Genomic DNA, 27,661 nt, shown 5'->3' with positions numbered 1-27,661 from the left:
CTGCTCACCGCCTCTGTGTCCTCTTTGGTGAAATGTCAGTGTACATCTTTTGGCCATTTTCTGACTAGATGCTTTGCTCTTTGTTGAGTTTTGGAAGTGAGGGTCACTTGAATGCAGGGGACTAGGCCAGCTCTTTGACCTGACGTTCTGGGAGGAAGAGAGAGAAAATGCACCAGAAAATAAATAAATAGGATAATGTCGAAAGTTGTATGTGCCTTGAAGCACAGCAGGTGCTGAGATGGAGCTTGCATAGGGGTGGGTGATGGGGGAGGGACGCTTCTGGGACCTGACACCTGAGTGAGACCTGAGAGGGAGGAGTTGGGCCTCCACGTCCAGTGGGGGAAAGGTGTGCAGGTGGAGGCAGGAGTGTGTGCTCAGGAGTGGGGCAGAAGCACACAGGTGGGGTGGGTTGTACAGGTGGGGTGAGGGGTGTGCAGGTGGGGTTGGGGGTGTACAGGTGGGGTGAGGGGTGTGCAGGTGGGGTGGGGGGTGTGCAGGTGACGGGAGCAGCAGGTGCAAGGTGGTCGTGTGGGAGCGAGCCAGGGAGTGTGGAGAGCAGAGTAGTTGGTGATGGGCAGATGAGCAGCTGGCTGGGGTCAGGCAGGGTTTAGCTGTGGGGGGGACCCAGGTACTGGGGTTTTATTTGAAATGCAGCAGGAAGTCGTGGGGGCTCCAAGCAGGGGTGAAAGGGATGTAATCTGTGTTGGGGTCTCCTCACTGACCCAGCTCTCCTCTTCAACTCTCACCTCCTGGCACAGCGGCACCATGGAGTGAGGGGGCTCATGTGTCCACTCTCTGGGCTCCCTCCCTTCACTGCCTAAGAGCTTCCCAAGTCAGAAGCTGGGCACTTGGTGTCGCTATTAAGATTACTGGACAGCTGTCAGACCCTCTTCCAGACAGACAGGCCTGCAGGTAGGGGGAGGCTCAGGGCTCCTGCCACAACCTGCCGCCCAGCCCTCTCCGCTGGGGAGAGCACACATACAGGTGCTCCTTAGCCCAGGAAGGCAACAGGACATTTCGTGAACTGTAACTCTGACATGGTTAGGGGGCTTGGGAGCCCCTCCCCAACATGCACGTCCTCTCCAGGGGCCTTCCCAGCAGCACAGCTTGTGGCCAAGACCACCTAGACTTTGGAGCCAGGGGACCCCGAGTACAGTGTGGCCTTGGCATTCCCCAAACTTCCCCAGGAATTAGTTTCCTCACCTTTAAAATGGGGTGCTGTTGCTGACCTCAGGGGTTGTCTTGATGACACGGAGGCCCAGAACAGATTGCACAGAATGGCTGAAGGGAGCTCATCCCTGCCCTGTGGGCCTTCCAGCCTTCCCAGGAGGACAGAATCCTGGGCTACAAGACCAAATCTCTGTGACAGCCCCAGGCTCCTCCAGGGCAGCCTGGCAGCCAGCACCAGCACCGTCCTGAGATGAAACAGGTCCCCACACATAGACCCTGCCAGTGGTTCTGAGTTGCACGTGTTTCTCCCTGTGACGTTCCCCACCAAACCCCCGTGCAGGGCCTGCAGCAAAGAATGTAGGGCACATCTGTACCTTTGTCTTATCCCCCATTTCAGGAAAGCCCCCACTGAGCTAATGAAGTGCCAGGGCCCATCTTCCCCCTACCCACTTCCTGGACTGAAATAAAGACTTTATTCATTGAGGCCATTTCTCTCCTGAATAAGATCATTAATAATGGAGAAGGTCCTCTGATAGGCTGGGCATGACCTGTGTGTGTGTGTGTGTGTGTGTGTGTGTGTGTAGGAGGCCTCACTCAGCATCCCTGGCTCCCTGAGACCCCCGCTCGCCCCTGCCCACCCCGTTTCTGCCCCATCAGCATGGTGAATGCTCACCCTTGCTGCAGCTCTGAGCACCACCGACCCTCATCGCCAGGGTGAGCCTGGAGAGGGGAGGAATATGGGGTGTTGCCGAGGGTGTGTGTTGGGGAGGTGGCTTGGGAGTGACAAGTACAAGAGGGAGATCTGGCAGCTGGGGCCTGGCTAGGGAAGGCCCCTAAAGTCGGGATAAGGGGTTTGGATATTGCCCTGTCTGTGCAGCCACATGACCAAAAGCTGGCAAGGAGGCCCACTGCCCTGCCCTAAACATGAACTGGCCTCATGAGGCCGTGAGCCAGCTCAGCAGCTGCTGGGGTCTCCTGCCTGTCTGGAGCCTGCAGGAAGCACGAGGCCAGCTTCCCCTCACCAGGACATTTGCACAAACTCCAAAATATCGGGCACATCTGTACCTTTGTCTTATCCCCCATTTCAGGAAAGCCCCCACTGAGGGCATGAAAGAGTCTAAAAGGCCAGAGGCTTCTTCCCCAGCACTGCTGCACAGGAATGAGGCGGATGACCAGATGTGGCTGGCAGGGCATGTGTGGGAGGTTGGGGTACACAGAGTCTGGAGTGGCCTTGCTTGTCATTCTCAGCCCACTCCTCTAATCTGGAGCCCTGGCGCTGCTTTTCTAGTGGACACTGTGCCTGCGGGGTGGCCTTGTCCCACAGTGACAGAGGGCTCTCAGAGAGAGTGGGGCCGCTGAGGGGTGGGACAAGAGATGACCAGTGCCAGGGCCGACAGAGACCTGGGAGCTCTCCATGGGACCAGGGGCTCCTGGCACACACCCCTAGAAAGCAAGAACTTGGGGGACGTCAAGGACAGCCTTGCCCAGAGGCCCGAGCCAGCCTGGGGACAACCTGGAGGTGCCCTCTGTGAGCAAGGACTCAGGGCTGCTCTGCCTGTTCCTGTTGTAGGAGGTGATGAAGGTGTCAGACGGCAGCCTCCTGGGGGACCCCGGGCACACCCCGCTAAGCAAGAAGGAGGGCGTCAAGTGGCAGAGGCCACGGCTTACGCGGCAGGCCCTGATGCGGTGCTGCTTGGTCAAGTGGGTCCTGTCCAGCACGGCCCCTCAGGGCTCAGGTAGGGGCTGGGGGCGGGCATGGGGCCGGGTGGGGTCTGCCCTGAGCTCCATCCTGTCTGGGGGCTCAGAGACCACCCCGGGACACCAGCCCAGGGCACACCACCTCTGCCTCTGATGGGAGGTGCATTTCCATGTGTTCCTGCCCTACCCCCATTCATTGAGCACCTGTTCCTACAAGGCACTGAGCTCAAGGCAGGACCCATGGGGGTGGGGACAGAGGACTGTGACTGTGCTGGGTGTTCCACGTGGGGGCTGGGAGGATAGCAACAGGCTGCAGAGTCTAACAGGCCCAGCTCACTCCGCCCACCCGCACCAGCTGAGTAACCAAGCTGGGCGACTCACTCATGCTCTGTAGAGCGGGTGTAGATCCCCATGGGCAGGGCACATTTGAAGATAGGAACTAATGTGTGCAGAGGCCTGGTGAAGAGAGTGCCCTGGCCTGGGTCCTGCCCAGAGCCCCTTCTCCAGGGCAGCTTTCTGCATGTTGGGGAGGGACTGGCAGAAATGGCTGCCCTGTACTCCTTGCTGGTGGCATCTGGTGTTTGCTGAATGTGATGCAGCCAGAGATGCAGAGGTGACTGCGTGCAGCCCCTGCACTCTTAGACTCGTGCACACACCACATGCTCATATGCACACCCACCCACCATGCTCATGTGGGTGCACACACCCCCACTCGTATGATCACACACACAAGGTGCAGTGAGTCCACCTCCTTTACTTTAAGGAAAAGGTGCAGACACATGCACCTTGTCGCACATCTTGTTGGTTGTCTCAGCTGCTGTCTGTGTGATTTCCAAGAGCCTCAGTCTCCTTAACTGGAGAATGGGCATAATCATGCCCCCAGACTCCCAGGCTCCACAGGGACAGGGCATGGAAGGGATCACCTGGGGGCAGGGCCAGCATCCGGCGCAGCAGCTGGCAGTCACCTCCATTGCGTGTGAGGGGAAGTGGCTGCACAGGCCAGATCCTTGTCCTTTATCTGAAGCCCTGCTCCAGGGTGCTCCCGGGAGACTCCAGCCCTCCCTCTGCTTCCCCGGAGTCCCTGCCCATCTGTGCTGCCCTGTCACCCTGGCTGACATTTGTTCTCCACCCTTCCCTTCCCCACAGTGGCCTCTCTTAGCCGCACTGGTGCACATGAACATGTATGTGGGGCCACATGCACTCCCAACTTCTTGGGGGGATAGATTCTGCCTGTGGCAGAAATATGAAGACAGTAAAAGTTCATGCAAATAACTGGGAAGCTCACATCTTCATGGTACTGTTTTTTCTGCGGCGGGATAAAAATAATCCAGGGAGAAACCAAGAGCAGAGGTAAGCCAGGACCCCTCTGCGCGGCCAGCCATGTGCACCGGTGGGCTGGGGTCAGCTCCCACTGACCTGCTTAGCATTGTTGAGGCTCAGATTCCCTCCAGGCCTACATCATCCAGGGTTTTCTTGGCAGCAGTGCATGCTTCACCTGTGGACCTTGCAGCCCTCCTGGCCTTACTGTCTCTGTCTCACCTGCCCTGATCCTCTCCTCCCTGCTCTCCCACCCCCAGGCCTCTCTCCTGGTGGGCCTTGGCTCCAATTGCCAGCATTTAGGCATACAGTGGTGCTTCATGACAGGGCTGGGGTGGGGTGCGCCACCCCCTTGCTGAGGCTTTTTGCACACCTGAGTGTGGGTGCACCCAGAGAAAACCGAGGTGAGGGGCAGGCTCGGTGAGTTCAAGGTCGTAACGAGAGGGGGCCGAGTGGACCACCAAAGGGACCACACCCATGTGTCCCTCCTTTAGCTCAGGGTGGCTTCCTAGAGGGAGGGCCTTTGACACATTGCTCAGGGTGCTGTCAGGCCGTGCTCACTGTCACAGCCCTGCGGTAGCTGGGGGGATGGGGAGCAGTGCCCAGCCCGGCACTCCCCTGCATGGACATGTTGTCAGACTCCATGCCAGGCACAAGAGTATAGGGGAAGCATGGAAAAATAGGATCCTCTTTGTTGGGTGAGGCAGGTATTTTGGATCACTCTGTTTTACTGAAGAGTTCAGGGAGGTCACATGACTCAGCAGGTCACAAGGGCATTAGGTGCTAAGTGAGGGCTCTGGCTGGGAGCATTTCCCATGGGCTCTGGGCAGGGTGCCCACCTGGAGTGTTTCTTCCGTGTCTTTACTCTCAGAGCTGAGGGAAGAGGGAGACTCTGGGGTCAGTGGAGGCAGCAGCCCCCCTCAAACTTGAGGAGTTGGGACACCAGCGGACCCTTGGTCTCCCGTGGGCATAACTTCAGGTCTCATCTCCTTAGTCCAGACCTGTCCCTGCATGTGCCTCAAGGATGGCACTGCCAGCATGGCCACCCTGAGGGCTTTGTACATGGGTGAGATGCTGAGCTGGGCACAGATGAGGTCCCCTGCCACTGCAGGAGCCCCCATGGGCTCTGGGTGCAGAGAACAGTGGCGCTATTCAGCGCAGCTCTGTCTGTGCACTCAGTGAGGCCCAGCTGCACTCTCCTGAGCAGCAGGTGTCTGTGGGGGGGGCGGCAGGAGGCTGACACTGCACCCTTGTTGCTGGGGGTTTTCCACTCAGCACAAGTGGGCCAGAGAGACCTGTTTCTGGGATGGCGAGAAGCAGAAGCCAAGGCCCAGGCCCAATAAGATGCAGGGGGTGTCCCTGAGGCTTGGGAAGTGTCATCAAGGAGTGAGTGGGTCTCAGGGGCTGGGAGTGCTAAGGGAAACAGCTGGACTAGCTGCCGCCACACCCTGGCAGTCACTCCTGGACTGTGAAAGCCCCAACGTGGATTTGGGAGTCGGTCAGCAGTGACAGCCTCTAAGATGGATGAGCCCAGGAAGCGGGGAGCACAGGGCAGGGGTGCCCACCCATGGCCAAGGAGTGCATCCCTCCCCAACACCGGGGTCCCATCCCTAACGGCCCAGAGGCTGGGACTCCGACCTGCTCTGCATGCCTCCCAGCCTCTGAAAGCCCTTCCTGTCAGAACGCCAGGTGCCTCTCCCCCAGCTGGACAGACTGGCTTCTCAAGTCCGGCTCCCCACAAGGGCAGTGGGAACTAGGTTACTTCGACTAAAACTGCAATAACTTCACCACAGAATAACAGGGACCTTGGCGGCAGACAACTGAACCCAGCCAGGCTGGCTGGGTTAAGCAGAGAGGCATTAATTCTAGGCTGTTGGGAGGTTTGCAGAAGCCCTGGAGGATGTGAGGCAGAGGCCTGGAAGCAGCAAGGCCAGGGCCCTGCCTGCTGTTCTAGAAAGTGCTCTACAACCCAAGACATATTCTGCCCCTGCCCCCAAAGTGGAGACCCAAATTCTCATCAGCTACTGCATCCACCCCTGGCTGTCATTTCTCCTGAGCTTCTGTCAACCTCATGTAAAATCATAAAGTCATCATCACCAGCATCCCTAATAAAAAAAAGTAGTATAAAGGTGTGAGGACAAAAAGGTAAATTACTTGTCTGTAATCTATAAGGATATATATAATATGCAAACAGAATTTTAATGTGTTTGACACACCAAAATACACTTGATATCATGTTTCAAAGTAAGATGCCAGATCAGATGCGAATTTTCAAGGATTTATCTGAAAACTGGTCACAAGGTTCTGGAAGTTTCACCTTCATCAAAAGTAGAAAGTTGAATGGTTGGAGTCTGAGGGGAGATGGTTATGAAGAGGATTTCTCTGGAGGGAGTATGTTTGAGAGAGGGATGTTTCAGTTACTTTTATTACCTAAGAAAATACCCCCAGATGTAGTGACTTTGAACAACAACCATTTTATTTGCTCTCGCTTCTGGGGTCAGGCACTGGGCTGGCCTCCCCTGGATGGGTCTTCTACTCCACATGGCATTTGTTGTGATTATTCACTTGCCTCTGTTGAGCTGGTAGCTGGGCTGGGTTCGAAGGGCCAGGAAGGCTGCACTCACATGTCTGGTGCCTCAGGGCCTGTCTCTCTCCACACTGCAGCTTGGGCGTCCTCACAGCATGGTGGTCTCCGGGTAGGGGACGGCTGGCTTCCAAGAGTGGCCATTCCAGTAAAGGCACAAAAGGCTTTTGAAGTGTAGGCTCCAGAGCTCACACAGCATCACTTCCACTGCTTGCTGTTGGGCAGAACAAGTCGTAGGCTCCGCCCAGATTCAAGAGGAGGGGAAGCAGACTCTGTCTTTCTGTGAGGTTGTGGTAGGATATTTGTGGCCATCCTTAATCCATCACAGGGGCCTCAGCTAAGAGGCCTTGGAGTGATCCAAACTCTCTCTTCTGAGGGATGTACGCCCTCGGTTGTCCTGCCTATAACCCCCCACTAATGTTCATCACTGTATGTGGCAATGTTAATGGGTTCCCTGGGGAATTCGCTACATTTGAGACACAGTGCCCCTTCCCTTGCCCCGTGTAGCTGCAATGCCTTCTCCCCTGGATAATCAGGACCATTTGCCCAGCCCAACACCCTTTTACGTCAGTTGTCTAAGTGGTATGAGGAGCCCAAATTGCCAGGTGGCAGTCTCAGCTTCCAATTCAGCAGGACTGCTGGTGTGTCCCCACTGGGGAAGGGGGCACTCCTCCTTTGGGATTTGAAACCTCTAATCCAGAGCCCAGAGAATTAGCTATGAGAAGCAAAAGTGCGCAAGGGGTGGCTGGGCACGGGTGTGAGGGCCCACTGCCCCCTCTTCCCTGGGTTCCTGGAGCCACTACTGTGGCAGGAGGAGAAACAGCATGCACAGTGATACACCCGGCATCTGGCAGGACAACACCTGAGCCTCATGGCTGGTGCCGGAGCCAGGTGTGCTGTAGGCTTTTCCACTGTTCTGTACAGCCAGCTGCTTCTGGGCATGGGGAACAGCGTCAGGCCAGTGGGTCTTGTAAGCACTGGCCTTTGGCCACACCCCTCTATTGTCAAATGAGCCCCTTGGTCAGGAACTATGATGAGTGGAACACTGTGATGGATGGGTGGTGCTGGCTGAAGCAGGACAGGCAGAAATCCAAAACCCAGAATGGGTGCCAGTTCCAAGAGGAGAAATGATGGCCCCTGCCAGGCTGGAGGGGATGCAGTGTAGCCGACATGCCACCTAGTGGCTGGCTTGTCTCTCTGCTGGCCCGCTGGGCACTTGACAACAGCCCTGCCTGGAAAAGTTCTTTCATGGAACCCATAAGTAATCTCAGTCCAGTCCACCCTGGCCCTTCTTCATGAGCAGTGCCGAGCAACGGGGACTAAGGCTGACATTGCACAGGTGGGCCATCTTGTCCACCTGACTGCTGAGTTGTCCACAAAGGACTGTGACCTTCTCACACCTCCTGGTCACCACTCCAGTCTTCTTCCCTCCCTGCCCTGACCCCTGAACAAATGGCTAACAACCACCCATGAGTCAATGTGAATCTGTACCTCAGGCCATCTTGTCTTCCAGGCAACATGGGCCATCAGATGGACTCAAGTTCTTCCCATCAGGAGGATTCCCCTTCACTGTCCTTCCCCGCTGAGCTGGTGCTCATCTTGCAGCTCTGTCTATAAATTACATACGAAAGCTTTTCCTCTACAAAAAGCTTTAGGGACTCAGTACAAGGCCATGGGTGTGGGCTGGGGGAAAGACGGCAGTGCAGCAGGTACCCTGAAGGTCTGAGCACCTGTTTCTACCCTTACCTGAGCCTGTCGTATCTCCTGGCTACCTGGTGTATGCCAGTCAGGCATTCCATCTCCGTGAGAGCCCAGTAGTTAGCTGTGGGCTGTATGTCAAAAGAGATCTTTGTTAGAGGAAGCACAGCTTTGCCCCAAACCAGAAGAGACCAAGGAGCACTCCTAATGGAGACAGCCATGGGCCCTGCAGAGCCTCCTACCTGCCTTGAGCACATTGTGCACCCTTGAATGTGCTGGGTCATCAGGCCCAAGGGACAGAGTTGCTTGTATGCAGTCTTTTCACGCTCTCAGGAAATAATCTGGAGTAGCATGCTTCCCTGTGGCACACGAGAAGGCTCATCAAACACTTTGCTTACTGGCTGGAAGTGCAAGGTGCAAGCATTCATATTTCTCTTTGGAGGGAATATTTTGATTGGCTGCACTTATGTATGACAGAAATCACAAATAATAGTGGCTTAAGACAGGAGTATGTTTCTCCTATAAGAGAAATCTGGGGTAGGCCCTTGCTGGCACTAGTTTAGCAGTCTGGGAATGTCAGAATGAAAAATCTTCGTATTTTTTTGTCCTGTCCCTCACAGTTGCAAGGTAGTTGCTTTGGCTCCAGCCATCATGGCTTTGTTCCAGGCAAGAGGAAGGAGAAACTGGGTAGAAGGAAGAAGGTAGAGGGAGTGCCTATATCAGGAAAGCAAACTCTCACAGACATCTCTGAAAGATTTACGCCTACACTTCATTGGCCAAAACTGACACCCTGACAGCAGGGAGGGTGGGGAATTGTAGTTTTTTAAGCTGGGCACATTTCCACCTCCAACAAATATGAATTCTGTAGGTGAAAAAGCAAAGGAGAATGAATGCTGAAGTGGCATTCTCTGCTACACATACGTTGTAGGGTTGTTTTGATGACTGAATGCACTGGTGCCTAGAAGGACCTTAGCAAGCTGCCTGGCATACACTGGATGTTCAATAAATTTGGGTGGCAGGGCTTGGCCAGAAGTTTCTGCTCCAGTCATATACCTGGTTTTTCCTCATCCTCCAATCAGGGGGACCCCATCCCATCTCTGCATTCTCCACTCTCTAGGGGATGGGGTCAGTGAGCAAAGGTCAGAGGTCAAGAGATAGTCAACAACCAGGGCCTTACACATCCTCCAGCTTGGTCCAGGGCCCCTGACTACTGAGCCTCCCATGCAGGGTACTGGGTGAGAGCAAAATTGCTCCATTTCTGGCTGCAGAGAAGCCTTGGGACCTGGGTGAGGCCCCTTTGCAGTGAGATCGCACCCTCAGCCAAAAGTCACACCAGTGGCACCTCCGCCGTGGGTGCTGGGAGCTCAGGAGCAGTCCCCACCCACCCTCCCCCCCTCCCAGCCCAGGAAGCTGCAGGAGCCCTTCTGCCTCCAGGAGGAGTGAGCTCAGGTCCTGAGGAGTCAGGCAGGTGCAGGGTGACCACTGGCCGGCCCCTGGGAGCTCCAGGCCGAGGGCAGGTGGTCTGGGAAAGGCCAGAGAGCAGGTGGAGACAGAAAACAGAGGAGGGGAGGCCAGGCCAGGGAGGCCAGGAGAACGAGGGAGAAGCTGAAACCAACACTGGGATTGAGAGGCAGACAGACCAGAAGTGGGAGAGAGATAGAGACAGAGAGAATTCTAGAAGGAAGACTGAGTGTCGGGTTGGGGAGAGGCGGGCGGAGGAGGGACAGAGCAGGCTGGGGTGGCCCGTACGGTGGCCGGGCCCTAGGTCAGCAGGTGCAGGCATGGCGGGGCGAGGGGTGGCCCGGGGGCCTGGGCTGAGGCTGCGGGAGTGCCAGCATGGCTGCAAGGAGCACCTGGGCAACACCATCAGCTTCTTCTTCCGCTTCCTCTCTGGGAACCTGGCTCGAGGTGAGCGCTGCTTTAGCAGGACTGGGGTGGAGGGTGGAGAAAGAGGCAGGTTTGGGGCCCAGAACTGTGCCTGCCTTGAATGGGGCCGAGGTGATCAGGGGGGCAGTGGCTCTGAAAGCAAAACCGGAAGGGACCCCCAGGCTCGGAGCCCTGCCCTGTGACGGGCAGGCAGTGAGTGCCAACTAGGGCTCTCCCACTCTGGGCCTGGTGGGGAAAGGAGGCGGGGAGGGGGCCCAGCCCAGGCTTGGGGGAGCCACTCCACCTGCCTTGTGCACGTGGCCCTCTCCCCTCCTCCCTTCCTCACTGGGACCCTTCTCCTCCACCATCAGAGACAGATATGACAGCTACAGCAAGGATTAAAGAAAATGGGCAAGTGTGTAGAAGGCCCTGTGTATAGCAAGTCCTCAGTCAGTGCTAGCCATCTTTCAAAATCTGTAAAAACCAACAAAATGGACTTTCTGGCTGGGGCGCAAGGGGGGCTCCAATGGAGCCCATGCTCTCGGACTCAGGGCTGGGGAGGAGCCTGGGGTGGGAGTGACTGTATAGCAGGCCAGGTCCCGCTTCTGCTTTGCATCCCTGGCCCCTCACCAGGGTGGGGCTCAAGCGTCCAGCAGGACCAAGACTGAGGCTTGGCTCTGGGGACCAGGAGGCGGACACAGGAAGAGGGGGCTCCAGCATGTGGGGACCTGATTTTCTTGGCAGGACACCCTAGTGAGGGGTGGCTTCAGGAGCTTCAGACTCTGCAAGGAGAGACCCTCAGCTGCTTGGGGCTTCTTGGCCCTCGTGACCCATCCTGTTATTGGAGGGATGCCAAGGGAAGTAGGCCAAATAAATCACGTGATTCCTTACAGCGATATCAAATTAAATCCCTAACACATAAAGATGCGTCAATGAGTCAGGGCAGACATGTGACACATAAGCTTTTTAGCCAAAGTGAAAAGCTGCTTGCGCTGCCCAAAGATACTCCTGGAAGCCGAGGGACAAAGTGCCAACCCCAAGGGGGCAGGGCTGAGAAGCCTGGCCTTTGTCCCCTCTTTGGGAGCAGGGACCTTGTCCACCATCCTGCTATCTGGCCTAGCCTGAGTGCCTAGCATAGAGCCTGGTATGCTACATCCTTGTCAAATTAATGAATAATGTTTTAAGAAGAATAAAAACATAACATTGAACATATAATCAATCACCTCAACATTCGGTCAAATAGTAATGGTTTAAAATACTTACAAGCAAATAAATCTCTAGGAACAAGAAGACAGGATTCTGATATAATGGTTTTCAGGGAGAGATCAGGTGGAGGACTGAGTCTCAAGCCCGGGCGGCAACCTCAGGGGCCTCTAAGGTGAAGCTCAGACCAATTGGTGCTGCTGCAAACGAGAGCCCGAGGTTACCAGTGGGCTGCGCCTCAGCCCTGCCTCCCAGCTGCTAACTCCCCAATCCAGGTGGTTGTTCTGGGGAGGATGGGACTTTAGAGATGGTGGGCTCTGGGCTGCTTCCCTGTGAGGAGAGATGCCTGGTGGCCACGCTCAGAGGCAGAGGGACACGCCTGGCATCACCAGGCTTCCAGCTGTGACTCTACCAGCTGGTCCTACAGCTACTCATCTCGAGTACCCCTCCTGACCACACTCAGCCTCAGCCCCTTGCCTATCCAGCGGACACATATGTTAATAGCTGGGACATATGTCCCAACTCCATAGCATGGCTGGGAGGGTCGGTGACAGCTCTTGCTCATTGGAATTTCAATAAATGGGAGTCTTGATTGCCTGGGAGCTTCATGCACCTCTTTCCAAACTTCTTCCCTGCCTGATATGCTTGTGGGCTCATGGGGGCTTTCTCTCATTCTCTCCACATGTGTCTGTCTCAGTCTGTCTCAAAAAATAGAGAGGATACTGCAGGCCTGTGTCATGTAAGGATGCAGTCTGCCTCCCTGGGCCTCAAGTCTCTCATCTGACAAAAGACATAAAAACATCCCCAAAGGCTGGAGCTTGCTGGTCCGCCTCTGAGCTCCTTGCAGCTTTGCAGGATGCTGGTTTTGGGAGTCGCAGTGTGGTTGCGGGTGGGAAGGATCTACCTGCAAGCAAGGAGCGAGGCGGCCAGGAGCGGGCTGGGTGTGAACCCTAAGATGTGGATGAGAAGATGTGGGCGGCTGCTAAAAACACAAATGCTTGATACCCATGTATGGCACAAGCTAGGACGCCTGATCCTCTGTCACCTCAGACCCTTTCATTCCGCCCCGTGGAATGGCTCATCCCTGCCCTTTGGATAGAATTTTGTGCAGATCCTGGGGTCATCTTTTGGGTGTTAGCGAGTACTCAGGGAATCCTTTCTGACTCAGTCTCAGAGCTCCAGACCCTCACTCACCCGGGGCTGCCCCGCCCTTTGCCTCAGCTCAGGCCTGAGGAGGAGAAGGAGGCAGAACATGGGCAGGGGCCCGGGAGCCAATTCCTCTCCACTCTGCTCCCCACTTGGCTCCTGGGGCCAGGCCAGCGCCGCCTCCCGTCCCTGCTCATGATGCCCCTTAGCCTTGTCTCAAGGCTGTTGTCTCCTCGCTCCAGGCAGCTGAGCCTTCCCCTCTCCTCTTTTTTGAGGAGGCTGAAGCTTTGGGGATGGATTCCCCCCAGCTGTCTTCCTCAAGGCCCAAGGGAGCTCCGCAGAAATGCACCCTCTGCCCCCAGAGTGATCGCTGGGTGGGTGTCCCATTCCCTCCCCTCACCCTGGCTGCCATCACCCTGACCTCTTCCAGGTGTGGGTCAGACCCACCTGGCCCTGCATGGCCCACACTCCAGGAACACGTGCCCAGATCCCCACAGGCTTCCCGGGAGTCCCTCAACTGGACAGAGGACTGAACGCCTTTGGGTGGGAGGGAGGGGTCAGAGGGCAGCCAGCAGGCCAACCAGTCTTTCCAAAGACACCCTGTCCATCTCACTAAGCTTCCCCTTTTCTGCCCTCTGGTGGGTGAGGAAGGGGAAGTCACAGAGCCGGCTTCCCGGTCCCTTGGTGCCGCCTGTGTAGCCGTTCTTGGCCATTGGGGCTTCTGCCCAAACTTAGTGGGGAGAGTCACACTGAACACGTGGATGCAGACGCGGAGCCACACCAAGACAAGGGGGAGCCGGCCTCCTGGGCCACACACCCCCCTGCAGCCAGGCAGGGGCCCAGGGACAGGCACGTCAGAGGTAGAGAGGGTCTGGGAGCCGGGAGGGGGTGCTCGCTGGCCCCAGGTGAAGGCAGCACAGACTCCAGGGTGCAGAGGAAGTCGGGTGCAGCTGGCTGGAATTGCCGAAGCACCATGCCATGTGTGGTGACAACCTCATGCTCTGGTGTGTGTCCAGGCCCTGTCGAAGGCCCCAGAGGGAGCTGCAGAGTGACCAAGCAGATTCAGACTGGAAAGAAACACAGGGAATTTTAGAGAGGATATAAATAAAAGGACCGCTGAGATAAGACTGCTTGGTATATGAAACTAAGATCAGGGCACTACAGCCACCACCTGGGGGTCATCTCCTCGGCCAGTGAGGCAACCATTGGCTTCTTATCAGCATCATGGGCTTGTAAACCCACTGGGCCCTACTTGGTCCTGCTGCTTAGTGCTGCTCCCTCCAGAGACAGACTTCCCCAGCAGAACTCAAAGGCCCTGCAAGGCTCTTTGGGCTTTGTTTCCACCACTTTCTTTCTGGTAATTAATTTTTATTGTTGCTGTTAACCAAGACTTAATTTATTCTGCCAATAGCTGAAAAGGAATCAATCGTATTTATGGAAAACAGAGTAAATACTCATTTTTAAAGGCCTGCCTCCCAGTAAGTGGAGCTGTAATGCTTGTAGACCTGGACAAACAATCCTAACTGTGTTCTCATTCTAAATCCTGGCACAGTCAAGGAACTGCTGAAGCTTAGACTAGAGATGTCTTGACCTGATATTTGTTTGGTCCATTGGTTCTCATCTCTCATTGTGCATTTCAATTACCTAGGTTGTTTATTATTTTTTATTTTTTTAATTTTTTAATCATTAATCTACAATAACATGAAGAACATTGTGTTTACTAGGCTCTCCCCTACCCCAAGTCCCCCCAACAAACCCCATTACAGTCACTGTCCATCAGCATAGTAAGATGTTGTAGAATCACTACTTGTCTTCTCTGTGTTGCACAGCCCTCCCCTTGCTCCCCCACCCCACACTATACATGCTAATCATAATACCCCCTTTCTTCTTCCCTGCCCTTATCCCTCCCTACCCTCCCATTCTCCCCAGTCTCTTTCCCTTTGGTAACTGTTAGTCCATTCTTGGGTTCTTTGATTCTGCTGCTGTTTTGTTCCTTCAGTTTTTCCTTTGTTCTTATACTCCACGGATGAGTGAAATCATTTGGTATTTGTCTTTCTCCGCTTGGCTTATTTCACTGAGCATAATAGCCTTTAGCTCCATCCATGTTGTTGCAAATTGTAGGATTTGTTTTCTTCTTATGGCTGAATAATATTCCATTGTGTATATGTACCACTTATTCTTTATCCATTCATCTACTGATGGACACTTAGGTTGCTTCCATTTATTGGCTATTGTAAATAGTGCTGCAATAAACATAGGGGTGCATCTGTCTTTTTCAAACTGGAGTGCTGCATTCTTAGGGTAAATTCCTAGAAGTGGAATTCCTGGGTCAAATGGTATTTCTATTTCGAGCATTTTGAGGAACCTCCATACTGCTTTCCACAGTGGTTGAACTAATTTACATTCCCACCAGCAGTGTAGGAGGGGTTCCCCTTTCTCCACAGCCTCACCAACATTTGTTGTTGTTTGTCTTTTGGATGGTAGCCATCCTTACTGGTGTGAGGTGATATCTCATTGTGGTTTTAATTTGCATTTCTCTGATAACTAGCAATGTGGAGCATCTTTTCATGTGTCTGTTGGCCATCTGAATTTCTTCTTTGGAGGACTGTCTGTTCAGCTCCTCTGCCCATTTTTGTTTCCACCACTTTCAAACACAATATCCCCTCTGCCACTCATGGCTATTAAAAAGTAAACTGAGGCACATTAAAACTTGTTTCAAGACTTCCTCTTTGCCTGCACTGATTTGAATAAGGGCAGTGCCAAAGAGAAGGTGGTTAGGAGTGCTCCACCCACAGGAGCCAGGGGAAGGGTGTTTATAGAGATGGTGCAGGAGCAAAGCAGAGAATTATTTGATTGGCTATAGCTTAGCAGTTGCCTTACTTGGGAAAGCTTAGCTTCACCTGCACGGACCCTGACCTGGTTTTTGGTTTGCCTGTGCAGGCTACCATGGCATTAGAGCCATCCCCCTCTGTCTCCTGATTACATCCTTAACATAGCTCTGCATGAAGCAAATTGCTTCTAACCTCATTGAGCCTCAGTTTCCTCACCTGTAAAATGGTCATGAGGATAATGAGGGCATTAAGAAGGTTGTTGTCAGGTGCCCATGGCAACCTGCACCCATGGGGTGGCCTTTCACCTTCTCCCTTGCCACCATGGGGGTTCCCGTATTGGTCTGCTTTATACTGGTGTGTGATGTTAGACAAGTGACTAGGTCTCTCTGAGCCTCGGTTTCCTCACCCACTGAATGGGTATAATGGAGGGTGGTTTTGAGGGTTCTACCAGAGTCTGTAAAGAGCTAGGGCAGTGCTACCATTCATGGTGTTGGTGGCAGGGCTGGTGATAATGGAGACTTACTGTGGGGGTCTGAGCTGAGGCATCCCCCTTTCTGGGCCTTGGCGTCCTTCTCTGTGACATTAGAGCCCGATAGGGCAATTTTCAAGGTCAAGGACCAGCTTTAAATCCTGTGATTTCTCCCCTCCCCTTCTTTAACAGGTGCAGGGGCCTGGACGCTTGTAGTGCACTGTGGCTCCTGGACCTGGGCAAGGCCTGCCTGCCACTGCCCACTCTGGCCTCTCCTTAGATGCTCTTTCCAAGTCTTCAGGGACTCTGTGCCTCCTCCCTCAGGGTACCTCCCAAGCATCTCCCTAGGGCCTTGCTAATGAGGAAGTTCATGAAGAGCCCACTGTGAGAAGTTTGTTGCTCTCCCTGAGTTTTGTGGGGGAGTTGGATTCTCCAGACAGATCTATGGGCTTTGCGGATGCAGAGGGAGGGCCAGTGGGAAGGGCTCACTGGACACTGACCGGAAAGGTGGGCAGGGGGAGCCAAAGAAGGCTGTTTGGTAGTGACCTGCCCAGCCCAAGGGGCCCTTGGGCCACATCCCAGTTGCCTGTGCCAGAACCCTCCCTCATCGTGGTGTGTGTGTGTCCTTGATGCTCTGCGGCCCAAGCCCCTGCCCCCTGGTGTGGAGGGGCATAGGGGGTATTTGGGGGTAGGGAGTGGGGAGGGAAAACAGGAGCAGCTTCAGATGCGCTGGGTTGGGAGATGCTTATGCCACACTTGGGGCTGCTCAGGGAAAAGGCAGACCCTTGGTGACTGGGCGATTGGAGGTCCTGGGCAGACACTCACAGGTTGGCAATCGCAGTGCCCATTGGCCTGCCTGCCTTCCTCCTGCCTTGCCTTGCCTGGCAAGCTGCTGTCTTGATATGCATTCCCCCATAGGCCCACCAGGGGGCAGCAGGGACCCACACGTCTGCCAGCTCTGCATTTTTCTGGCACCGTTCTTTCTGGCGACCCCACCTTACCCCTGAATCTTCACACCTTTGGGGTGTAAAGACACAGGGATCTGGTGTCCCCAGGCTGCTGCTTCTCTTCCGCGATGCATGAGCTAAGCCCAGGACAAGTTGGGACTCTCTCCCAGCAGGCCTCCCCTCCTCGCTGCTGCTCATGAAGTATCTGCCCCAGCCACTAGGGCTCCATGTGCCTTGGGCTGGCTGTGGTTCCTTCTTGGGTCACCCCCAGAGGCCTCAGGAGGGCAAGGTGAATCCTAGGGTTTACATAGGAGTCCTCCTCAGGTGTGGATGAGGGCACAGGACCAGACAGCAGCCATGTCCATCCTGCCCTTGTGCTTGACATGGTGTGGTGGGGGTGGGGGGTGGTAGGTGACCTATAATGATTTAATATGAATGCTTCCCAGGAGGGACACACCAGGCTCCTGATGCCACCTGTAGGCTGGCACAGGTCTTGGAGGTGCAATGAAAGACATGCAGTGAACCATCCCTGAACTGTGTTCCCTTTCAGTCGTTCACATTTTCTTTTGAATTAATGCTGAGGATAGAGAGTAGTTAGGGTTAAAATTTTTTTTTAATCCCCTTGCACTGCAAAATAAAAGATGACACTTGTATGGCCTCTCCCAAATTTGGGGAATAGCTGAAGGGTCTGTAAAAGCCTGGGGACCACAGTCACAGACCTCTGCCCAGCTGAGGCTGGGCTGGGAGATTGAAAGGGGCTATGGTGGCCGATGGAGAGGCAAAGGCCGGGGACTAGGTGGGGAAGGCAAGTGTCCTGGCTGGTTCTCAGGGAGGCCCTTCTCCCTGGCCTTCCTTCAGAGTAAGGTGCACAGGCCTGGCCTCCCACTCTGGTGGCTGAGAGCTGTCCCTCCCAGAGAAAGACAAATTGAGAATCCCGGGCCTGGACTGCGGAGTGGCAGACTGTCCAGGCCTCAGCCTGCGCATAGCCCAGAGTAGAGGAACTTTGGGGGAGTTGGGGGATGTTCGAGGGAGGGAGTGAGAGGAAGAAAGGAGTAACGGAGGGAGCAGTTTTTCAGGAGTATTGACCCAACTAAGACAGGGGCAGCCTGGGGTCAGAGCAGGGGGCCTGCGTGCAGAAGGTCTCCCCTCCAGGTGGGAGGCTCACGGGGCCAAGGCCAACATCGTCTCCTGCCCCCAGGCAAGAGGGGCTTCCCAGGTGGGGAGCGAGAAGCCTGGCTGGGGGGCAGGTGGGGGCTGACGGAAGGCAGCCAGGGGCGCAGCTCTACCTGGCCAGCTGGTAACCCCTGCCTGCTGCTTTCCCTCTGTGGGCCTCCCTGTCCTTGTGAGTGGTGGACAGCACCAGAGGGCAGCTGCTCATCCTTGCCCCCCTGGCTGCCTTTTCTCTTTCCCGCCTCTCCCACCGTGGTCTCTCCCTGGAAGCGGCCCTGCCACGCAGGCTCCCAGCAAGCAGCCAGAGGCAGCTCTGTGCATGTAAATAAGTCACTCCTGCCAAAACCCTCCGTGGTTTCCCCTGAACTGTGAATACATCCAGGGCCCTGCTCCTCCTTGGTAGGATGTTTGCGCATGCAGTTCTCTCTGCTCAGAGCATCCACACAGTTGGTTTTTCTCCCTCTTTGGGCCTCGGTTCAAACGTCACCTGCTCAGAGGACTCGCCCTATCACATCCCACCACATACCAGCCCCTGATCAAATTGCATTTGACAAAGACCACTCTATCTTTGAGGATTCAGGCCAGACCATTCACTGGACCTAGAGCTTTCCCACAGACATAGAGCAAGTCAGACTTCAGTACGCTGCCTGTCCAGTTCAGTGCTGGGACCCCAGAACAACTAGCCCACACAGGAGTCCTGCGAGTCAAAGTGCTCTGTAGCCTGCACCTAACAGTAACCGCGCCCACCTCACCTTTGCCCTGGAGGGCCACTCAGGATCCCATTATCCCCACCCATTCAAGGGTCCCAACTCAATGGCTCCAAGGTGAAACGCAGTACCCCTGCCTGCTCCACAAGGAGGTGCACAGGCATGCATACACCCTCACACCCTGTATGTCTGCAGGCAGGGGTCATTGTTCTTACAGCCATAGTTTGGAGGCTTCTGAGCACCAGCTGTGGTCAGGGCAAGGGGCCCTGGGAGGCAAAGAGGGCCCTGGAGTGGGTGGAGTGCACTCTGTGCCCTCGGCTGTCCTCAGGCTGATCCTGCAAGGTAGGCATCTCTATCCTCCCCACCTTCCAGGAGTGCCTGAGCCTTAGGGAGAGGAAGCTTTGTCCACCTGTCCACCCATGCAATACATACCTGGTGCACCTGCTGAGCCTGGCACAGAACAGGGCTTGGGGCAGATGGGAGGGAAGAGGAGTGGGGAGGCCTGCCCCTCTGCCACCCACCGAAGCAGGGCCCTCGCTGACCCCTCCCTCCAAACACACCTGGGAACCTGCTGCGAGGTGTGGAGGCCAGGCCTGAGCTGCAGATATTTGGGGACCTGCTGCCAACCTGTGCTGGACAGACTGGAGCACCACGTGCCCTGTGCCCTCTGGGGGAATGAGAGCAGGGGCAAGGATCTGGGTGCAGTTTATCCTTGCCACCCCATGGAGATGTCAAAATCACCCCTCTGCCCATCCTCCCTAGGCCTGGGAAAGTGGGTCAAACCGAAGCAGACTCCACCCCTTCCCCAGCCCCATTGGTCTTCCTTTTGGAGCTGCTGAGTTCTCATGGCACAAAAGGGGAAACTAAGGCTGGGAAAGGAAATGTGAGCTGCCTGGAGTCTTAGAGGTCTTGGAATTCCCAGGACAGTGCTCTGCCCTCTACTCCCCACAGCTGTCTTAGCCCCAGCGTCCCAGCCTGGGAAATCCAAGGGGCCCAGTGAGAGGCCCAGGGCCCTGTCCCAGCACCTTGAGTAGGGCGGTGGGGTATGCAGCTGAGCTATTTCTAAGCACTGAACTCACAGGACAGTGGTTAAAGTGAGTCTGTGGGGAGACTGGAAGCCATTATGTGAGGGCTTAGCTGTATGTGTTTGTGCCTGTGTGTGTGCAAGCTTGTATGTGTGTGTGTACACACTCACCATCTACGCCTCCTGTGTGATCAGTGTAGGCTTTGACACTGCCTAGGTGTTAGGGAAGGCCCTGGGTGCTATTTCTGCAGCAACATCCTCCGCCCAGCATCAGAGGGTCACTGCTGAGCGACCACTGGGACAGCCTGGCCCGTGCAAGCCCCTTAGATCCAGGATCTCTGGGGGCAGGGACTGCCGGGCAGAAGGTGCCCTGGCGGAAAAGCAAACAGAAGCCAGGCTTCCTTTCGGCTGCGGCCTCTGTATGGGCCCTTGGCATGCAGGCTGCTCTCGGGGGGCCAGGGCACCTCTTAGTGGGAGGAAGAAGGGGTGTCATGGAGGAGAAGGAAGAGGAGAGGGCAGAAAGTGGGTCTCAGCATAGTCCAGTGGTTCACAGAGAGGGTGGGAAGGACGTGGACTGTAGTCCTGGCTCTGTCACTTGGCAGCTGTGTGACCTCGGGCAAGTCACTCCACCTCTCTGAACCTCAGTTCTCTCATCTGTAAAATGAAGAGTGATAATAGAAGAACTCTCCTTTCTGGGCTACTTGAGGAATAAAATAAGATATAGCACTTGGCCCAAGAGCACCCAGCACACAGTAAGTGCAGTAAATGATCTGGCTGTGGGCTCAAGGCTACGCCTCAAAGTGGCCCCACACCAACCATCTCATACTTATGGGGTTCCTATTGTGAGCACCCCAATTCTGAGACTTAAGCGGATCATGTATTTTAATCAAGCAAGGATCTGGGCTGAGACCAGAGTTCCAGGCATCTGCTCCCTGGCAGACCTCCACTGTCTGACCCTCTGGGCCGGGGCCAGCAGACTTGCCTTTGCTGAGCGTCAGCCACCCTGGGCACTGTGCTGGGAGTGCCCCAGTGCGCTGAGGTGGGCATCACCAGCCCACTTCACAGGTGAGTCCTGAGGCCCAGGGAGGCCGAGCAGCCTGCCCAGGGTGACCAAGCCTGCAAGGCCTGGCTGAATCTGACTCTAGAGCCAGTGCCCCTCGGGAGCCTGTGTTATAGGGACGCAGGGAGGGGTGGAAGTTGCGCCCACCTGGTTGGCCTGATGGGGGTCTGTTGGGCAGGGGCCCCTGTGTTGAATATGTGGCTGGCGCACACATTCACAGTTAAGCCAAATAAATATTTACAGCCATTATGACAATTGATCGCCTTCGATCCCGTGCCCTGCTGTGAGAGAACCCTGCTTACTCATGCTTTCTTCAAAACAGCTTCTTCTCTTGCACGTCTTTAATAATTCAGCTTCTAATTGTCTCCAAACGCAAACCCGAAAATGCCAACTCAGGGCCTCTGCCCTGTCCCTGTGTGGGCCCACCTCACACCCTGTCTGGGCCCCTCATTCTCCTATGCTGCAGACCCAAGCCTCCCTGCCCAGCCGTGACCACTTCTGGGAGGGACTCAGGCTGGTGGGTCAGCATCCCCTGTGTCTGGCTGTTGCAGGACAAGGTGCCAGAGTAACTAAGTGGCAGGGCTGAAGGGGGAAGGCAGGAGCAGAAAGTGTGGCTGCTCCCCAGGGAGCCCTGCAGTGCCAAGATCAGGGAGTGGAGGGGAGAGGGGGACATCTTGGGGTGACAGGGAAGGCCGGTCCTGAATGAGTCCTGGGCAGGCCTCAGGCCAGTAATTACTCCTGCCGTGGGCTGGGGGTGGGGAGAGCCAAATCCGTATCTACAGCGCTTTCAGTGTGAGGACCCCTGTGTGGGACTTCCTGGCCAGTAGTGCTCTGGGTGCCTCCGGGGACCCTCCGTCCGGGGAGGACTCCGGGGCAGTGGGTTGGTCCCAGCCCCACCCTCATGGCAGGGTGGCCAGGGGCTTCTAATAGCGCCACTCTTAACTCCATGTCCTTTCTTCCACTAGGACAAACCAGGGTGACACAGGTGTGCCGCAGAGAGTAGCCTGACCCCCCAAGCAGAGCATCTGCCCAGTGAAATCCTCATGGCTATGGGGCCAGGCTCTGCTGAGGTGCAACAAGAAGAGAACCAGTCTGGGGCGGCCCATCCTGGGCCGGCAGCCGCCACCACAGACTCTGGGCCAGAGCCCTGGGGCTGTGGCTCCCAGGCCCCATGAGGCCACTGGGCTGGTGCTGGTCCCCTGTAAGCATCCAGGACTCATCTGCACTCTAGCCCCGCGCCAGGCCAAGAACATCCAGCTGCACGTTTGTTAGGGGTTAAGTTTATTCTCCTTGGTTCTTGTCCCCACCACAACAAAGAATTGAAAGGCAGAGACACAGCAGCAAAGCAGAATGAAAGTCTTATTTGAATACACTCCAAGGGAGGAGCAGGCCAGAGCCAGGGCAGACAAAGGCAGGAAAGGAAAGCTCATTGAACTGCTGCTCAGCATTGGGCAAGTCCCTTGCCAACTCCTAAAGCCAGGGTTACCTGGTGTCCAGCATCCACTTGAATCTGCACAGCATGGGAACCAAGCCCCTACCACCCAGGATTTGGAGGAGCCACAGAGCACTAGATGGAGTGAGATTATGTTCTGAGAACTTCTCAAAGGCAAAGCAAGGAGATTTTCAGGCGGGTACTAAAGAGCATGATCATACAGCTGCAGTTCCATCCTGGTCACCCAGGCGACAGGAACCTGCAGGCCCAAATCAGAGCTCTCTGCAGCCCTTCCTTATTTACCTGGAGTAGGACAGAGAAAATGACACACTCGAAGAAAGGGGAGTGTGGGCAACCTCAGAGAGGAGGTGCCCCTGAGGGTTTAGGGTCTGGGGTTTTATAGGCTTTTGGGGTAGCAGTCAGCATAGGCATGATGTATACAGGTGATTCATAATTCCTTTGAAGTTTTGTTTTAAGAATAGGGTTTTTAGGAGACTGTTGGTTCAGATCTCAGCATTCTTTGTCAACATAGTTTCATTTATACTTAGGAGGTCTGTCTCCTGCCTTGGTTACAAAGTTACTTGATTAAGAGGCTGGAAGAAGAGGATTAAGTTAAAGAATAAACTGAGCCTTTTTGCAGACTAAGTAGATTTTACAATGGCATGATCTGATTGGTACAATGAAGACATGGGCTGCGCTTGAATACTTTTCTTTATCTGGGGAATATCCAGATATTCTAAGTCACTCCTGGCCTTTGGAACTTCAGCTAATTAACTCATTAACTTTGTGAGGCCTTTCTGGCTCTCTGGTTTTATCTAGTTAACTCTTTGAGTCCCTTTTAGCGGGCTCTGCTGGGTTTAGTCTCTCTCCACCCACTCATACCTTGTCTTTCTGCCTAACATATTCACTCAAGTCTTGAGCTTGTCTGCTAATCAGAATCCCTCTAGAGTTTGCAGGCTATCAAATGAGATTGATAAATAAATTATATATTTGAAAGGAACAGGGCTACAGAAATTACCTGGGGTGGGGAAGAGAGCTGGGGGCACCCAGGGAAGGGCTTGGAGGGACTGTGGCATCTGGATAGAGACCTCAGCCAGGAGAGGAGAGCCAAAGGGAAAGCCTTCCCAGGCAGTGGGGTGGCAAAGCCGGAGGCGTGTCTGGGGACAGGGAGGTGGTCTGTGCAGAGACGCGAGGAGGGTGAGGGGGCAGGAAGAGAAGGACCTGTGGGCCACTGCGGGACTTTCAGCTGTTCGTGGGAGTGAGCCACAGCCCAGGGATTTGGCTGGAGAGGGGCCGGGAGCCCCCTGTTGAAGTCGGGGGAGAATAAGCCTCTGGGGCCAGGATGGCCACAGGGTCACCAGACACCACAGGCTGGGCAGGTGCAGGGGGCAGAGGCAGCGAGAGGAAGGCTGGTCCTGGAGGCGCTGTGAAGGTGGGGCCAAAAGGATTTTCACTGTAAGATGGACAAGTTGTAGGTATAAGAGAAAGAGAAGAGAAGAAAACAGACAGGTCAAGGTTTTCATCCTGAGCATTTGGAAAGCCGAGTTATTTGTACAGTGGTGGGAAAATGCAGGTGCAAGCCAGCATGGGCTGGGGATGCTCAAGTGCAGGATGTTAGGTTAGGGTCGTCTAAGGACATCCTAGTGGAGGCATTAGGCAGGTATCTGGCAGTCGGGATATGAGAGAGGCTGGGAGGAGAGAGAAAATTGGGAGCCATTGGCACGTGTATGGGGTTTAGAACCAAAACATTGGACAGAAGTGGCACACATACATTGTGTAGGCACATACATTGTGTAAAGTTCTCTGGCTCCTATGTCCACCCCTGAGCTTGGCGCCTGGTGCTTGCAGAAGGTTTCTATTGTCTATTCTACCCAGAAAAGTACTGATCTGTGTTCCAGAAAGTGGCGTTTATGCTGTTCTAACCACTGGTTGGGATGAGGGCTCCTGGCTTTCCCATGTTTATTGATCAAGAGGTGGGCCCTTGACCCCACCAGGCCAGTAAGATCCCTTCTCAGATCTTTTGACAGTGAGTGGCCCTGTGTTTGGAGAGGACAGGCTATGACATGCAGGCCTGGTGGCTTCTAGTAGCCAAGTGTCAAGCCACATGGAAGAAGCTATCTGGGGGGACTGAGGCCAACATGCAGTGAGATGTGAGAGTTGAACAGTCCGAGCTCCCTTTCTGGTCACTCCTGCCCCCTTCTTTTCCTAGGGTTTGGTTTAAGAGCCAATAAATCCCTCTGCCTGAGCCAGTTCTACCCCAGGATCCCTAAGGCCACACCTCAGCAGTCAGACGGAGAGAGGAGGTGGGCCCTGGGCAGCAGAGAAGCCCAGAACACAAGAGAGAGACTGATTCCAAGCCTGCCCTGACCTGTGGGGGCTCGCAACACTTAAGTGGCCACCGCGGCAGGGCCAGAAGCAGTCCTGATTGGGAGAACATGGTGGTGACCTGATTCTACTCTGAGTCCACTGTTTAAAACGATATATAAGGCCTATTTGGGTTCATTTGGGTTCCTGGCAGAGGTCTGGCTGTTTCCATTTGTTGACTTCCTCCACACGAATCTCAGGGAAACATGAATATATGCATTAGGTTTGTGCAGCAACAACTGGTTTTGGGGTTCTTGGCTCAGGGGCTCTCCCTTCCCATTGTATCCTGGGTGCAAGCCTCTACAAGGCCCCTTGTTTGGTGTGAGCAGCACCCCAACCAATGAGAAGCCAGCCTTCTTGCAACTGTGGGGCAGGGTCTGTCCAGGGAAAATTGAGTGTCGTTTCATTTAATTTTCCCAGCAATGCAGTGGGCACCTCTGCTCAGGACCCAGCACACACTGGGGCTTGGCTGGTGGCTTGGTCATAGGTATTTACTGCACCCTTGAGAGGGGAGGGTGTTACTGAGATTGGGCTCCTGCTGGTGCCTTACATGCATCAGGTAAGGGAGATTGGGCCCAGATGGGCAGTGCATGTCTGCTTCCAGTTCTACAGAGGACAGAAAAGAATGAAGAAGGGGTGTGTGCCCTCAGCGGGTGAGAAATTATGAGGAATCTCCAAAAGGCATAAGGCAGGTGGACCACACTGAAGGAGGAAATGGGAAACCACAGTGCAAAAGTGTGTGGAGAGTGCTGCAGCTTTCAGATGTGCGTGGGTGCAAGAGAGCAGAGGGGTGTGGAAGGAGGAGCATCTGGGGGAGGGGCACGCCCACAGCCCGCCTTGTGCAAAGGAGCCCAACCCAGACCAGTGGTAAGGATTGACACACGGATCTGAGGAGCAGAGCAGAGTCCCAGGTGACTGGCAGTGCCCCAAGCTCAGGGAGCCTTGTTCCAGAGGCAGGCTGTGGGGGACACCCCATGCCCTACCCGCCCCACCCCACCTGACCCTCCCTCAGGGGACAGATCCACATGCAGTCTACATGCAGATGTGGACAGGCACCAACATTTGAAGAAAACCAACAACATCAGAGATATTAAGCTCAATGAAATGAGGAAGTAACACCCAAATCAATAGAGTTAACAAGACAAACAGAAGATAAAGTATAGAACAAAATAAGCATAATTAATACTCAGAGATACAAGAGGACATGATATGCATGCAAAAGAATCAATAATCTTGGAAGGAAAACTGTAATTGCTAAAATATAGAAAAAATCATAGATGGGTTGAATAGCAGAATGACTACCCTAAAAGGCAAATTAATGAGCTTGACTCTGTAGCCTAGAATTTCTATCAAGTTATATATACTAAAAGGTAAAGATATGGAAATATGAAAAGGAATTGAGTCATGGGGCACAGTTCAGTAGTGTCAACTTTCATCAAAAAGGAGTCCCAGAAAGCAGGGGTCAAGGGAACAGAGAAGAGGAAATTCTCATTCATAGAAAAATTGAGTGTCTTTTCATTTAATCTTCCCAGCAATGCGGGGGGTAACCCAGGGGCAAAGGAAATGGGACCTTTCCAGGGCCCACCAGGTGGGAGTTGCTGCTCCCAGGCCACCTGCCCCCAGAGCTGTGGGTCACTCTAAGACATGCTGGCTATTCCCTAAAAGCTTCATGTGGTAGAACAGGGCTTCTCCAGGTGTGGGCTGTGGGGTATCAAATATTTGTTTTGTGAAAAGGGATTCTATAGTCAAATGCACTTGGGAAGTGCTAGTCAGATGAGGTTAAACAAATTGTGTTTTAGTGGTGTTTGGGAAGACTTTCTGCCCCTCCAGGCCTTAATTTTCTCATCTGTTAAATGGGAATCATAATTACATGGCTGTCTTCCAGGTTTTAGAGGCCAAAGGAAATGATAGATGTGAAACGCTCCACAATGTGTGACATGCCACCAGTATGAGATGCTCTGTCTCATGCGAGTCTGTCACAGAACCCCCTCTACTTGCTGCCTCAGGCTAGTGGGCAGCTGGGCAGACACAATGTCTCACACATGACTGAGAAATCTGGACTGTAGAGTCTGCTCTTTGGGTGACTATGTGAGTGCTGCGGGGAGGCCAGGACGCTCACTTCAAGGAGGTGGGGCGGCTCTGATGCCTGTCGCTGGCCCCTGGGGTACTTCATGGGGCCACCAGAGGCCCTTCCTGGCTGCCTGGGCAGGGGTGGGGCTGTGCCTGCTCCTCCCACCCCCTCAGGCTGCTGCCACGGGTCTTTAGATGTTTGAGTCTGGGGAGGTGAGGGCTGAAGAAGGAGCCTAGGCCGAGGAATTGAGAGGCCTGGGCTCTTGTCCCACCATGTGCCACCATGTGACTTCACAGCCACTGGCTGGGCCTCACTTGTTTCATCTGAAATGGGAGTTGGAGGAAATCACTGCAGCCTTTCCCACCCCTAATCTGGTCATGCTGCAGTTAGAGTGGTTGTTACCAATAAAGGGAAAGGAAGGAAGCCCCACTGCCCTCGGAACAAAGTCCTGCCAGCTCAGCTCCACCTCCTGACCCCACCTCTCACTCGGGTCCCTATCTATGGCCCAGTACCTGGCTCACCCTCAGCCCCCACCAGCCCCAGCCCTGCCTGGAGCTGCAGTGTGGACCATGTCCCCAAATCCTCCTACACCCTTCTCGGCCTTCAGACCTGCAAACATTCAAACTCCCTTGGAAAAACTTGCTCTGGGAATCCCGTTTGGGATGGGAGCTCCTCACCTTGATTCTCCCGTCATGGTCTTTGGCCTGGCCTGTTTTAACTGTTTTGTAGTCTGTCTCCCCATCTGGAATATAAGCTCCTTGTGGCCAGTGGCCATGTCTGTCATGTTTAATGCTGTATCCTCCAGGTACGACTTGCTGAATGAGTAAATGCATGTATGAGCCTAGGCCTCTTCTCACTCTGAAATCGTATGTCTTTGTAGTGAAGGAAGATTCAAAACCATTTT

The 27,661-nt window shown here is 54.5% G+C and overlaps 1 protein-coding gene across 3 annotated transcripts in view; it reads left to right on the top strand.

Moving 5' to 3' along the window:
* KCNIP3 (potassium voltage-gated channel interacting protein 3) overlaps positions 1–27,661 on the top strand; it is a 75,935-nt gene that overhangs the window by 8,728 nt on the left and 39,546 nt on the right. For all 3 annotated transcript variants that reach the window (XM_036880023.2, XM_036880021.2, XM_036880022.2), the window contains exon 2: positions 2,741–2,906. In XM_036880023.2, coding sequence (XP_036735918.1) covers positions 2,741–2,906 — 166 coding nt within the window. The remainder of the gene's footprint in view (positions 1–2,740; positions 2,907–27,661) is intronic.

The sequence above is a fragment of the Manis pentadactyla genome, chromosome 2, assembly GCF_030020395.1.
Source record: "Manis pentadactyla isolate mManPen7 chromosome 2, mManPen7.hap1, whole genome shotgun sequence".
Classification (NCBI taxonomy): domain Eukaryota; kingdom Metazoa; phylum Chordata; class Mammalia; order Pholidota; family Manidae; genus Manis; species Manis pentadactyla.
Note: the sequence above shows the minus strand (reverse complement) of the source record. Positions and strands in the feature narration are given on the sequence as shown.